We start from the raw sequence: 13778 nt of genomic DNA on the forward strand, positions 1-13778 counted from the left end.
AGAAGTGCCTCTAACCAGAACCAAAACTTTTCTCAGAAAATAAGGTCGGAGTCACCCAGACACTTGAATGGCTGCTATGTAATTGTCAATCACATGCTGGCACTTGAATTTCAGATTTGGTGGTTGAAGAAAGCAACGGTTCTGATGAGATCGAGATTGCTGGTAAAACCAAAATGACAGAGGAGATCCTGGCCCTGGTGGACGAATTTGAGCAGACCTGGCCTCTGGAAGGTCTGGAGGGAGCGCTGGAGGTGAAGGGGCGGCACCTGGACGTGCAGGGGATCCGGGTGCTGAAGCAAGACCCCCAGGACGGCGTGGCCAGAAGCTCTTGCTACGGAGACTGCATAAGCGAAGATGACGAAGCAACAGAATGGGTAAGAGCTGCCAACAGTCCTTCCCAGACCGTAGCCCAGGGCTGCCTGACGCGTCTGTTGGGCGTGTGGCCCTGCTTGATGCGAGGCTGCAGCCCGCCTTCGCGTTGGAATGGACCACAGGCAGCATCCATGTCACTCCATCCCTCCGGGCAGCAGAGGAAATGGGTGGGTGGGAGGCCGCTCCCAAAGCCCGTGGCTTTGAAACTACCCAGTGCAGACATCTTCGTTTTCAGTCTCCTCGGTACCCCTTCAAGGTTAGGTTGCTATTTATTTCACTAAATTTTTTTTTAGACCTTTAAGAATTAAATGGAAGGAGAAAAGTGCACCTTAGCCCAGAACTAGTCTTCCGTAAAGCCCCTAGTATACAGCCACTGACAGATTTGATAGCTGGTCTCACTTGTCCCTAACATGTTTCCATTTCCTAGATCACGTTCCAGGTCAAACGTGTGAAGAAATCCAGAGGAGAGCATAAAAATCCTGCTAGGAAAAGGATAGAATCAAATCAAGTAGAAAATGTTGTACCTCGCCCCCAAACAAACCTGGAGATCACTGGCCCAAAGGTGGTGTCTCCGGGGCCACAAGGTAAATCTGAACGTTTAATGCGCCGGTTGCTTCTTTCTGTCTCAGTTTCACAAAGGGCATGTTGATTTACAGCAGATGAGCAGGTAATTGGGCTAAGTGAACAAGAAACCAGTCATTGATAGAAAGTTATTTTGACAGTTCCTCCACTTTTTTACCATTGGCTATTTGACTTATATTCTTATTCTCTTGAGCTTAAATAGGGTGAATACACCAGTTTTGCCATTCAGTGCCACATACCTCATTTTCCTTATCTATAAAATGGGAATAGTAATTTGCATCTATCTTATCAGGTGGTTGTGAGGACTCTAAGAGTTCGTGCATGTAAAGCGCTTTATGTGAACTAGGCACTTTGGGCTCAATGCCTATTAACTAGCTAGTAACATTTTTGTGTGTCAGATGTCTCTTTAAGTATAAGAGAAATGCTTTAGAACTATTGCCCAGGAAAACTGCATATACATCAAAATCTGACATGTACTTAGTACAGGGTTCATAGTTGTTCCAAAATCCATCTCTGGACTCCAGGGTCAGGGCCGTCCCTGTAAGTCCAGCTGACTTTCTCTTCCAGCAATGAAGTAGTGGTGGTAGAATTTCTTTTAAAACGTACCTTTTTTAAAAAGAAATTTTTACTGTCTTGGACTTTGGAAATTCAAGGTAACTTCCTGAAAATGTCTCGTTTAATTTGGTGTGCGTACTTAACCCAACCTCAAAGCAGAGGGCACACAGTGAAATGGACTAAATCCCAAATGAACTGTTACTTGTGAAAAATAGTAAGGACACCAAAAAGGACATTTTGTATGACTGGGGTTAAAAGCATGAAGTAGCTTTACTGTTTAAGGAACACGGCATGTGTTAACACGTACAAAAGAAAGCAATACTTCCTTTGTTGGGTTTGTCTTCTGTAGCCAGGAAAAAACCTTCCAACTGTAAAACATTATCATGGAAATGAACGCTACAATGGATTCAACAAGAAATGTAATAAAACCAGAAGAGAAAAAAATTCAGATGGTTATTTATATACATTTAAGGCGAAAAGGAACTTTCTAAGGCTGAAGGAAAGAAAACAATAACTCTCAGGAGAAAACATCATAAAATAGAAAGACAAAGGACTAAAACAGCAATTTTTTTGCAGAATATTTACAGAATATGTGATAAGGAAAGGATATCAATATCACTTAAAGAGCACCTACAAATTAATAAGAAAATATAGCATTTCAGTAAAATATGTGCAAATACATAGGCAGTTCACTAAATACACACACACATACACAGGGCCATTAAATATGTGAGAAAATGTTCAGCCTACTAGTACTCAAAAATGTGCAAATATAAACAGTGACGTACCGTTGTTGCTTATCAAATTGTCTTTAAATGTGTAATAAACAGTGAGAATTAATAAAATCAATCGTGAGTTCTGGGATAGTTTGACTAGATTTTCAGAATATTTAAAAATATACCAACAATTCTCTTCCCAATAACTTACACCAAGAAAATCATTGTACAACTGCAAAGATAGAAGTCCAAAGTTTTCAATTAGAGTTGCTAAATTAAAAATTTGGAAACAACCTAAAGGTTGGTAATTGCCTAAGTAAATGAGAGCATGTATACTGTGCAGGCACAATGTTTGCAATTTAGTAGGTGGACAAAAGCAGTTTATGAAATGGCACACAGGCGTGCCTCCTTTTACTGTGCTTCGCTTATTGTGCTTTGCAAATACTGCGTGCCTTCTTACAAACAGGAGCTTTGTGGCAACCTTGTGTTGAACAAGTGTGTGGGTGCCATTTTCCCAACAGCATTCGCTCACTTGGTTTCTCTGTCACATTTTAGTAATTTTCTCAGTATTTCAACCATTTTTATTGTCGTGGTGGTGGTCTGTGATCAGTGATCTTTGATGTTCCGTTGGGGGTACCGTGAACCACACTCATATCTGACTGCAAACTTAACCAGTAAAAGTTGTGTGTTCTGGCTGTTCCACCAACCAGCCATTCCCCCATCTCTCTCCCTGTACTCAGACTTCCCTATTCCCTGAGACAATAATATTGAAATTAGTTCAGCTAATTAATTCTACAGTGGCCTCTAAGTGTTCAAGTGAAAGATACGTGACTACGTGTCTCTCACTTTACATCAAGAGCTAGAAATTTTTAAGCTTAGTGAAGAAGTCATGTCAACAGCAAAGATAGGCCGAAAGTTAGGCTTCTTGTGCTAAACAACCAGTGTGTGACTGCAAAGGCAAAGTTATTGAATGGAATTAAAAGTGTCTACTCCGTTGAAGACAAATGATAAGAAAGTGAAACAGCCTTATTGCTGATGTGGAGGAAGCTTCAGTGGTCTGGATAGATGATCAAACCAGCATTCCCTTACGGCAAAGCCTCATCAGTGCAAGGTCCTAACTCTCTTCTGTTCTGTGAATGCTGAGAGGTAAGGAAACTGCAGAAAGAAAATTTGCAACTACCACTACCAGAGGTTGGTTTGTAAGGTTGAAGAAGAGAAGCCATGTCTGTAACATGAAAAGCAGCAAGTTGTCCAGAAGATCGAGCTGAGATAATTCATGGAGGTGGCTATACTAAACAACAGCTTTTCAGTGTTGGAGGGACAGCCTTTCATTGGGATAAGATGCCATCTAGGAGTCCCAAAGGTAAAAAGAAGTAAATGCCTAGCTTCAAAGCTTCAAAAGACAGTCTCACTTTCTTATGAGGCACTAATGCAGCTGGTGACTCTAAGTTTAAACCAATGATCATTTACCATTCCAAAAATTCTAGAACCCTTAAGCATCATGCTGTCTGCTCTGTCTGTGCTCTGTAAATGGGAAAACAAAGCCTAGGTGGCAGCACATCTGTTTATAACATGGTTTACTGCATAGTTTATTTATTGACTATTTTAAGCCCACTGTTGAGACTTACTGCTCAGAAAAAAGATTTCTTTCAAAATAGCACCGCCCACTGGCAATGTACCTGGTTGCCCAAGAGCTATGTTGGAGATGCACAACAACATTTGCATGCCTGCTAAGACAGCGTCTTCTGCCACCCATGGATCAAAGAGTAATTTTGACTTTTGAATCTAATTATTTAAGAAATGCAATTTGTAAGGTTCTAGCTGCCATGATGGTAATTCCTCTGATGGACCCAGGCGAAGTAAATTGAAAACCTTCTGCAAAGGATTCACCATTAAGAGCATTTGTGATTCATAGGAAGAGGTCAAAATATCAACATCAACCGGTTTGGAAGAAGTTGACTTGACCCTCATGGGTGACTTTGAGGGGTTCAAGACTTCAGAGGAGGAAGTAACTGCAGCTGTGGTGGGAGCAGCTGAGAACTAGAACTGGAAATGGAGCCTGAAGGTGGGACTGAATGGCTGCAGTGTCACGATAGAACTTGAGTGGATGAGGAGCTGCTTCCTGTGGGTGATCAAAGCAAGTGGCTTCCTGAGATGGAATCTTCTCCCGCTGAAGATGCCGTGAAGATTGCTGAGATGACAGCAAAGGATTTAGAGTACCACATAAACGTGTTGACAAAGCAGCAGCAGGGTTTGAGAGGACTGACTTCAATTTTGAAAGAATCTACTGTGGGCAAAATGTTGTCAAAGAGCACCCATGCTACAGAGAACTCTTCTGTGAAAGGAAGAGTAAACTGATGTAGCAAAACATTATTGTCTCGCTTTTTAAAATTGCCACAGCCACCCCAGCCGGCAGGACCCTCCACCAGTGTAAAGCGTATGACTCGCCGAAGGCGCAAGGGATGGTTCGCATGTTTTAGCAATAATGCTTTTTTAATTCAGGTATGTTCATATTTTTTTTAGACAATGCCATCGCACCCTCAAGAGATAACAGTATAGTGTAAACATAACTTTCATATGCACTGGGAAACCGAAACAATGTGTGGCTCACTTTATTGCAATGTGTTTATGATTATGGTGGTCTAGAACCACACCTGTGAACTCCGAGGTATGCCTGTATCGAGGGAATATTTCAACTTTTGTGAAATAGTAAACATACTCTATTTTTACTATATTTTTCACATTTCAATATTTCTGTAGTTGAAACACATCTTAACATTGATGATGTCTTAAATAATAAATGACAATGTTTTCTTTCTTAAATCATGTACAATAATGTGCACCTTAAAGTTTGTGACAGCTTAAATTTTGTGAAATATGCTACAAAAAGAGCATAGAAATAAGCAGAGAAGAGAATGCGCCAGTGTCATAGTGATCATCTCTGGGTGCCCAGAGGGCTACAGGTGATTTTGTATTTTCTTCAAATGCTTTTCTATTTTCTAAGTACTTTATAATAAACCTATATTACTTTTACAAACAAAAAAAATAACAAACTTTCTCATAAAAGGAATAATTAAAGCTCAGTATGGTTGAAATGATAGAAGAGCACTTAAGCAGTTTTATTGGAATCAAGCAGGTGGGCCAGGGAGGGCATTGAATACACTGGCAAGAGAGTTCATGGAACCACTTACTGTCCCTGAGGAGAAATGTTCTAGAGCAGGGGTCGGGAGCCTTTTTGGCTGAGAGAGCCATGAACACCACATATTTTAAAATGTAATTCCTTGAGAGCCATACAGCGACCCATGTAAGTTACGCATTATCCAATAAAAATTTGGTGTTGTCCTGGAGGACAGCTGTGAATGGCTCCAGCCACCCGCAACCATGAACATGAGCAGTAGGAAATGAATGGATTGTAATACATAAAAATGTTTTATATTTTTAATGTTATTATTTTTTTATTAAAGATTTGTCTGCGAGCCAGATGCAGCCATCAAAAGAGCCACATCTGGCTCACGAGCCATAGGTTCCTGACCACTGTTCTAAAGCATGGAAGAGATGAGAAGAGACTAGAGAGGTTCAGCACCCCAGTCTTCAAATAAATAGGGATTCTGTCCACTCCAAGTGATAAGCTTCCTGGTGAATCCTGACAAAGTTCTAAAGCAAATTATTACACAGGTAGTTTGTGAGCCCACTGGAGGGAAAGTGGAAATCGTTAAGGGCCATTGTAGTTTCCTAAAAACTAAAAAAACTAACAATGCATATCTAATTTAATTCTCTTTGGTGAGGGCTGCTAGACCGAAGACCAGGGAAGTGCCGTAGACAGTAGACATGGTGGAACTGGATTTCAGCAACACATTTAACAGAACCTCTCATCATACCCTGTGAACAAGATGGAGAGCTGGGGGCTCAGAGCCTCCCCACGGCCTGTAGGATACAGTCCAAGCTTCTAATGCAGTGTCCACGGCCCTGGATAGCCCGCCTCTCCCTACCCTCAGCATCGTTCTGTTCCCTCTGCCTGGCACGCTCTTAGGCCACTTCAGAGGTGCTAAAGTAGCTCTCATCCTTAAACTTCAAACTCAAATGCCATCTCTTCCTTCGCACTCACAGGCAGAATAGTTGCTCTCTCCTCCCTTCAATTATTTGTACCTTCTCTCTTAACATTTCTAATGATTTATTTGTGTTTACCTTCCTCATTAGACTGAGCACACAGTCAGCTTCTCTTATTGTTTCTCTCTGTATTCTTTGTGTCTTAACACAATTCCCAGCCCCTTGTAATAGTTGCTCAATAAATATTTTAAGTGAATTCCTTAAACATAAAAGAAAAATCACTTTAATTGTGAAACTTACAGTTTAATTCTTTAAGTTATTAATTTAAACGGTTCATTTGAAACTCTTCCAAACTTCTTTTCTAGATGTAAAGCTCTTTCTGTACCACAAACAATTTTCTATTGTTGGTACATTCCTATGGTATAAAAGGAGCTGTGCAGAACCAAAGTTCTTCCTGTCCATTTGATTAAAACTCCTTCAGAAGAACCCTTCCCAGACAAGACTTGCTTCTGCTTTTTTTTCTTGGGGACTTGATCTGAGTGAAGGGCCCACACCCGAAGGGCAGTGCTGGTGAAGGGTGTCCGTCAACTAAACTTGAAGACTCCTGTATGGCTTTAAATAGCATGGTGACTGGGGGCCTGCACATTAGTCAGCAGACTTGCATCTACTAGCCAGGTGACCTTAGGCAAGTCACATGCTGTCTCTGAGCCTTTGTTTTCTCCCCTGAGAAATGAAGGCTTGACTGGAAAGCACTGGGCGCAGGCCCTGGGCACACAGCGGGCGCTCTGGGGAGAAGCTCTGTTGGCATCGTTAGTCCCACTGTGCAGCTTTTCTTACAGCAGTGGTTCCCTACCAGGAGTGATTCTGCCCTCCCAGCGGACGTCTGGCAATATCTGGAGACAATTTTGGTTGTCACATCTGGAGAGGGTGCTACTGCCATCTAGTGGGTGGAGGCCAGGGATGCTGCTAAGGGTCCTCCAGTGCACAGACCAGTCCCCACAGCAAAGCAGTGTCCAGCCCACACTGCCCATGGGACCAGGTTGAGAAACCTGCTTTAGAGAGATGTTTCTAGTTGTCTATAAAATCAAAATGTAGTGTGCTTGAAAGTTAATTCTGGTCAAAATGTTAACATTGACGAATATCTTAACCCTTGTCTCATGTTGATTAGTCTCAAATCCAGTGAAGGACTGATTTATTTGGACTTAATTATCTATCTTTGAGAACAAGGCTTTACTCAGAGATAAGCTTTATTCCCATTGCTGTGAATAGCAGGATTTTAATTAGTTCTCTCTATAGTAGAAGCTCTCAAGGCTGAAGAATGAGTGGCACCTGGCGGCACACTAGTCTGGGCGCAGTGATCACCAGGGCATAAGACACCCTGGATTCTGTCCCTTTGCAGTTGTTTCACTGATGACATGTTTTTTTCCAGGAAAAAAGCGTGACTACCAGAGTCTGGGATGGCCCAAGCCGGAAGAGTGCGCCAAACTCCGCTGGGTAGAGCTGACTGCCATCGTGAGTACCTGGCTTGCAGTTTCTTCAAAAAACGTTGAGTGAGTATCTTAAACTTCTCCTTCCTTCGTGGCATTCCTGTGCCAGTGACCGCACCAGGCCTCAGACGGCATCAGGAATGCCCTTTGTGTCAGAAGCTATTAGAAGAGGCATTCTTCTTTATGTTGGTGGTTCAGCCTGATCTGTGGTGGTGCAGTTCATATAACGCGTCGACCTGGAATGCTAAGGTTGCTGGTTCGAAATCCCGGCTTACCCAGTCAAGGTACATACAAGAAGCTCTAAATGAACAATTAAAGTGAAGCAACTATGACTTCGCTCCCTCTCTCTTTCTCTTCGTCTTTCTCTCTAAAATCAATAAATAAAGTCTTTAAAAAAAATAAAGGTGGTTCAGAGGATAACAACCACTGACCACAGCCCACAGATGGACTTGGCCAATTACACTGAACAGTGAATGTGCCCCCATTCTCAGTGCCTGTGCCCACACTTTTGTAACTTATCCAGATTTGCTTAGTTTTAACCAAAGACTGGACCCCCCATTTTTAAACCATAAAACCTGGGGTGTCTCACTCACATCATGTACTTAAAAAGGGAGTCGGAGCAAATCCAGATTTCCAAATGCCTTCCAAAACACAAGGTTGCCTCTGATAACTGCTTTCCCCCCTCAGACCCTCATTCTCTTTGCGGGCCCTTATTCTACCCTTGAATCGCTGGAGTTCCCCAGCCTTTCCCACTGCGCCTTCTCTGTACTCCCCCGTCAGACTGATTACTCACAGAACTTCCAGCACCACCTGATAAATGGGTGACCCCCAGTCTGAATCTCTAGCCCAGCCCCGTCTTCACTTCCCTCAGCCTTTCTATGCACTGTCTGCCTGGCCTCTTTGCCCAGATAGCTCTCAGGTGTCCCATGTGCAGGGAAACTAAACTCATCCTTTTCTTGGCCACTCGCCTTCTAAAATAATCCTCATGCTATTTGTTTTCTATTTCTCATCCTTAGTCAATAGCTCCAGTAGTGCTTAGGCCACAGATTGGGGAGTCATCCCTAACAGTCCTCTCCTGTACACCTCGAATCCTGTCTGTGACCACTTCTTACCATTGTTACCCTCTCAGTAGTTCTCAGAACCATCTGCTGTTCTCCATCTTCATGTCTGTCTCCTTAAATCAGAACACCATCCTCTCCCCTGATATTCATTTAGTAGCCTCCTAGCTGGTCCTCTTGCTTGACCTATTCTTGGATCTATTCAATCCATTCTCTTCATAGTACTCAGAATTCTTTCTCAGTTATAAGTCAAATTATTTTTTTTAATTTATTTTTAATGGGGCGACATCAATAAATCAGGATACATATATTCAAAGATAACAACTCCAGGTTATCTTGTCGTTCACTTATGTTGCATACCCATCACCCAAAGTCAGATTGTCTTCTGTCACCTTCTATCTAGTTTTCTTTGTGCCCTTCCCCCTCCCCCTTTCCCTCTCTCTCTCCCCCCTCCCCCTGTAACCACCACACTCTTATCAATGTCTCTTAGTTTCACTATTATGTCCCACCTACGTATGGAATAATGCAGTTCCTGGTTTTTTCTGATTTACTTATCTCACTTCGTATAATGTTATCAAGATCCCACCATTTTGCTGTAAATGATCCGATGTCATCATTTCTTATGGCTGAGTAGTATTCCATAGTGTATATGTGCCACATCTTTTTTATCCAGTCATCTATTGACGGGCTTTTTGGTTGTTTCCGTGTCCTGGCCACTGTGAACAATGCTGCAATGAACATGGGGCTGCATGTGTCTTTACGTATCAATGTTTCTGAGTTTGGGGGGTATATACCCAGTAAAGGGATTGCTGGGTCATAAGGTAATTCTATTTTCAGTTTTTTGAGGAACCACCATACTTTCTTCCATAATGGTTGTACTACTTTACATTCCCACCAACAGTGGATGAGGGTTCCTTTTTCTCCACAGCCTCTCCAACATTTGCTATGACCTATCTTGTTAATAATAGCTAATCTAACAGGTGTGAGGTGGTATCTCATTGCAGTTTTGATTTGCATTTCTCTTATAACTAACGAAGATGAGCATCTTTTAATATATCTGTTGACCATTTGTATTTCTTCCTGGGAGAAGTGTCTGTTCATGTCCTCTTCCCATTTTTTTTATTGGATTGTTTGTTTGTTTGTTGTTGAGTTTTATGAGTTCTTTGTATATTTTGGATATTAGGCCCTTATCTGAGCTGTTGTTTGAAAATATCATTTCCCATTTAGTTGGCTGTCTGTTTATTTTGTTATCAGTTTCTCTTGTTGAGCAAAAACTTCTTAGTCTTATGTAGTCCCATTCATTAATTTTTGCCTTCACTTCTCTTGCCATTGGAGTCAAATTCATAAAATGCTCTTTAAAACCCAGGTCCATGAGTTGAGTACCTATGTCTTCTTCTATGTACTTAATTGTTTCAGGTCTTATGTTTAGATCTTTGACCCATTTTGAGTTAATTTTAGTACAGGGGGACAGACTGTAGTCCAGTTTCATTCTTTTGCATGTGGCCTTCCAGTTTTCCCAGCACCATTTATTGAAGAGGCTTTCTTTTCTCCATTGTGTGTTCTTGGCCCCTTTATCAAAAATTATTTGACTATATATATGTGGTTTTATTTCTGGGTTTTCTATTCTGTTCCATTGGTCTGAGTGTCTATTTTTCTGCCAATACCATGCTGTTTTGATTGTCGTGGCCCTATAATATAGTTTGAAGTCAGGTATTGTAATGCCCCCAGCTTCATTCTTTTTCTTTAGGATTGCTTTGGCTATTTGGGGTTTTTTATAGTTCCATATAAATCTGATGATTTTTTGCTCCATTTCTTTAAAAAATGTCATTGGAATTTTGATGGGAATTACATTAAATTTGTATATTGCTTTGGGTAATATGGCCATCTTGATTATATTTATTCTTCCTAACCAAGAACAAGGTATATTCTTCCATCTCATTATATCTTTTTCGATTTCCCTTAACAATGGTTTATAGTTTTCATTATATAAGTCCTTTACATTCTTTGTTATGTTTATTCCTAAGTATTTTATTTTTTTTGTTGCAATCGTGAAGGGGATCATTCTTTTGAGTTCGTTCTCAAATGTTTCATTGTTGGCATATAGAAAGGCTATTGACTTCTGTATGTTAATTTTGTATCCTGCGACCTTACTGTATTGGCTTATTGTTTCTAGTAGTCTTTTTGTGGATTCTTTGGGGTTTTCGATGTATAGGATCATATCATCTGCAAAAAGTGATACCTTTACTTCTTCTTTTCCGATATGGATGCCTTTTATTTCTTTGTCTTGTCTGATTGCTCTGGCTAGAACCTCTAGTACCACATTAAATAAGAGTGGAGAGAGTGGACAACCCTGTCTTGTTCCTGATTTAAGGGGGAAAGCCTTCAGTTTTGTGCCATTTAATATGACGTTAGCTGATGGTTTATCATATATGGCCTTTATCATGTTGAGATATTTTCCTTCTATACCCATTTTGTTGAGAGTCTTAAACATAAAATTATGTTGTATTTTATTGAAAGCCTCTTCTGCGTCTATTGATAAGATCATGTGGAAATTTTTTTTTTTTTAAGGTGTAAGTAGAGGAGATAGGCAGGTTCCTACGTGCGCCCACACCTAGATCCACCCAGCAACCCTATTGTGGACCAATGCTCGAGTACCGAGCTATTTTTAGTGCCTGAAACTGATGCGCTCCAGTGGAGCTATCCTTAGTGCCCGGGGCCACACTCAAGCCACTGGCTGCAGGAGGGGAAGTGGGAGAGAAGGGGAAGCAGGAGGGGGAGAGAAGCAGATGGTCACTTCTCCTATGTGCCCTGACCGGGAATCAAACCCAAGACGTTCATATGTGGGGATGACACTCTATCCACTGAGCCACTGGCCAGAGCCTCAAATTCTTAAAATGCTCTGATCATGTCTTACTGCTGTTTGAAGGGGTCTACATTGTAAAAGTGTGGCTGCGTGCCTTCCCATGCCTCCTCTGCCCCTCTTCCATCAGGACCTTCCCACCTAGGCTCTCCTTCGCCTGGGTTCTCAGCACCTTCCTCCCACCTGGTTAATGTGCACTCATCTTTCCAGTCTCCATTTAAGTCTTGCTTCCCCAGAGAACTCTTCACTAAGCGTGTCCCTCCTCCATGAGCTAGAGGACATGGGTGCCCTCCTGTGCTGTGGCACTGGCATTGTGCCGTGTTTTTATCTTTCATGATTTATCCTATCTGTAATAGTTAAGTTACTCACAAGACTGTGAGCACCATAACAACAGGGGCTGGGTATGGTTTGTTCATTATAATAGCCCTGGTGTTAAATAGCTAGAAATTAAATTTGGCAATGCCAGTTTGCCATATTGGAATGTAGGATAGTGTATAACATTTAGCCTGTATATGGCAAGAACATGACCACTTTTGAGACCATGAAGGGAAATACTAACATTTATCAATAGACAGCTGTTTTTTGTATAAAATTCACTATCTAAACTTTCTGTGGGGACAACTGTGCTCCTGTGCATAAAGGGAAAATAAAATAGGAACAACTTGTGGGTGTTGATCACTATCTATACCCTGAAAAAAGAAATCCTAGAAGAAAAGCCACCTGGTTTAAAACTTCCCCAGTGAAGGACAGTAGCCAGTAGAGTGAGCAAATCAGACGCCATGGTCCCTAGAGGTTCTGTGGTTCCAGACAGTTCTAATAACACATTGAAGTCATGATCAGCTGATTTTTTTTTTTTTTTTGTATTTTTCTGAAGCTGGAAACGAGGAGAGACAGTCAGACAGACTCCCGCATGCGCCCGACCGGGATCCACCCGGCACGCCCACCAGGGGCGACGCTCTGCCCACCAGGGGGCGATGCTCTGCCCCTCCGGGGCGTCGCTCTGCCGCGACCAGAGCCACTCTAGCACCTGGGGCAGAGGCCAAGGAGCCATCCCCAGCGCCCGGGCCATCTTTGCTCCAATGGAGCCTCGGCTGCAGGAGGGGAAGAGAGAGACAGAGAGGAAGGAGGGGGGTGGAGAAGCAAATAGGCGCTTCTCCTATGTGCCCTGGCCGGGAATCAAACCCGGATCCCCCGCACGCCAGGCCGACACTCTACCGCTGAGCCAACCGGCCAGGGCCAGATCAGCTGATTATTAATACTCTTCCCCACCCACTCAGATTTCCCGTGGCTAATGCGGTCATCTCCATTTTTCAGCATCACAGAACACATAGACTTCGCCACTCCAATCCAGCAGCCAGCAATGGAGCCTATTTGCAACGGCAACCTCCCCACCAGCATGCACACCCTGGACCACTTGCATGGGGTTGCCAACCGCGCCAGCCTACACTACACAGGCGAGAGTCAGTTAATAGAGGTGGGTGTTGGTGGTATTCAGCTTGTCTGTAGTCTTTAGCGCCACAGTTTTGGTGCAACAGATAGCAGAAAGCACGGAGGCCAGGCTGTGGGGTACTTTTTGCCTATTTCAGTGGCTTTAGGCTAAGCCTAATTTCTTTCAGACCCTGGAGCTGAGCTTATGTTTTCTTTTGATGTCCAGGAAATTTTAATTCTGATTCAGTCTTTGAGGTGGGTAGCATTCTGCTTGCTATCAGAGGCTATTACAAGAATTATTTGGGATGGCTAATTCTTCTGTTGGCATTCTAGAAAAGGAAAGAAGGGAGGTCAGACCCAGAACATACCTAGCAAAGAATATACCAAGTAGAATTGGGAAAACATGACACGAATGTCCAACAATGGAGAATTTGTTACATAAATGTTGGTATAGACGTTAGATAATACACAGTAGAGTCACTAGAAAGATGTATAGGAATATATTCATGGTATGAAGAAATGTTCAGAATATATCAATATTATGAGAAAATGGTGACAATATTCAGTGTGATCCCGTAAATAATAGGTGTATACATAGAAAAGTCAGAAAAATACGTCAAGATATTAACAGTTGTGTCTGGGTGACAAGATTACAGTTTCTATTTATTCTGTT

At 42.1% G+C, this 13778-nt stretch overlaps 1 protein-coding gene across 5 annotated transcripts in view; it reads left to right on the plus strand.

Annotated features, from left to right (window-relative positions):
• TTC17 (tetratricopeptide repeat domain 17) overlaps window positions 1–13778 on the plus strand; it is a 115884-nt gene that overhangs the window by 83635 nt on the left and 18471 nt on the right. For all 5 annotated transcript variants that reach the window (XM_066251318.1, XM_066251314.1, XM_066251316.1 and 2 more), the window contains 4 exons: window positions 115–374; window positions 800–956; window positions 7702–7822; window positions 12992–13151. In XM_066251318.1, coding sequence (XP_066107415.1) covers window positions 115–374; window positions 800–956; window positions 7702–7822; window positions 12992–13151 — 698 coding nt within the window. The remainder of the gene's footprint in view (window positions 1–114; window positions 375–799; window positions 957–7701; window positions 7823–12991; window positions 13152–13778) is intronic.

This window comes from Saccopteryx bilineata, chromosome 1 (assembly GCF_036850765.1).
Source record: "Saccopteryx bilineata isolate mSacBil1 chromosome 1, mSacBil1_pri_phased_curated, whole genome shotgun sequence".
Taxonomy (NCBI): domain Eukaryota; kingdom Metazoa; phylum Chordata; class Mammalia; order Chiroptera; family Emballonuridae; genus Saccopteryx; species Saccopteryx bilineata.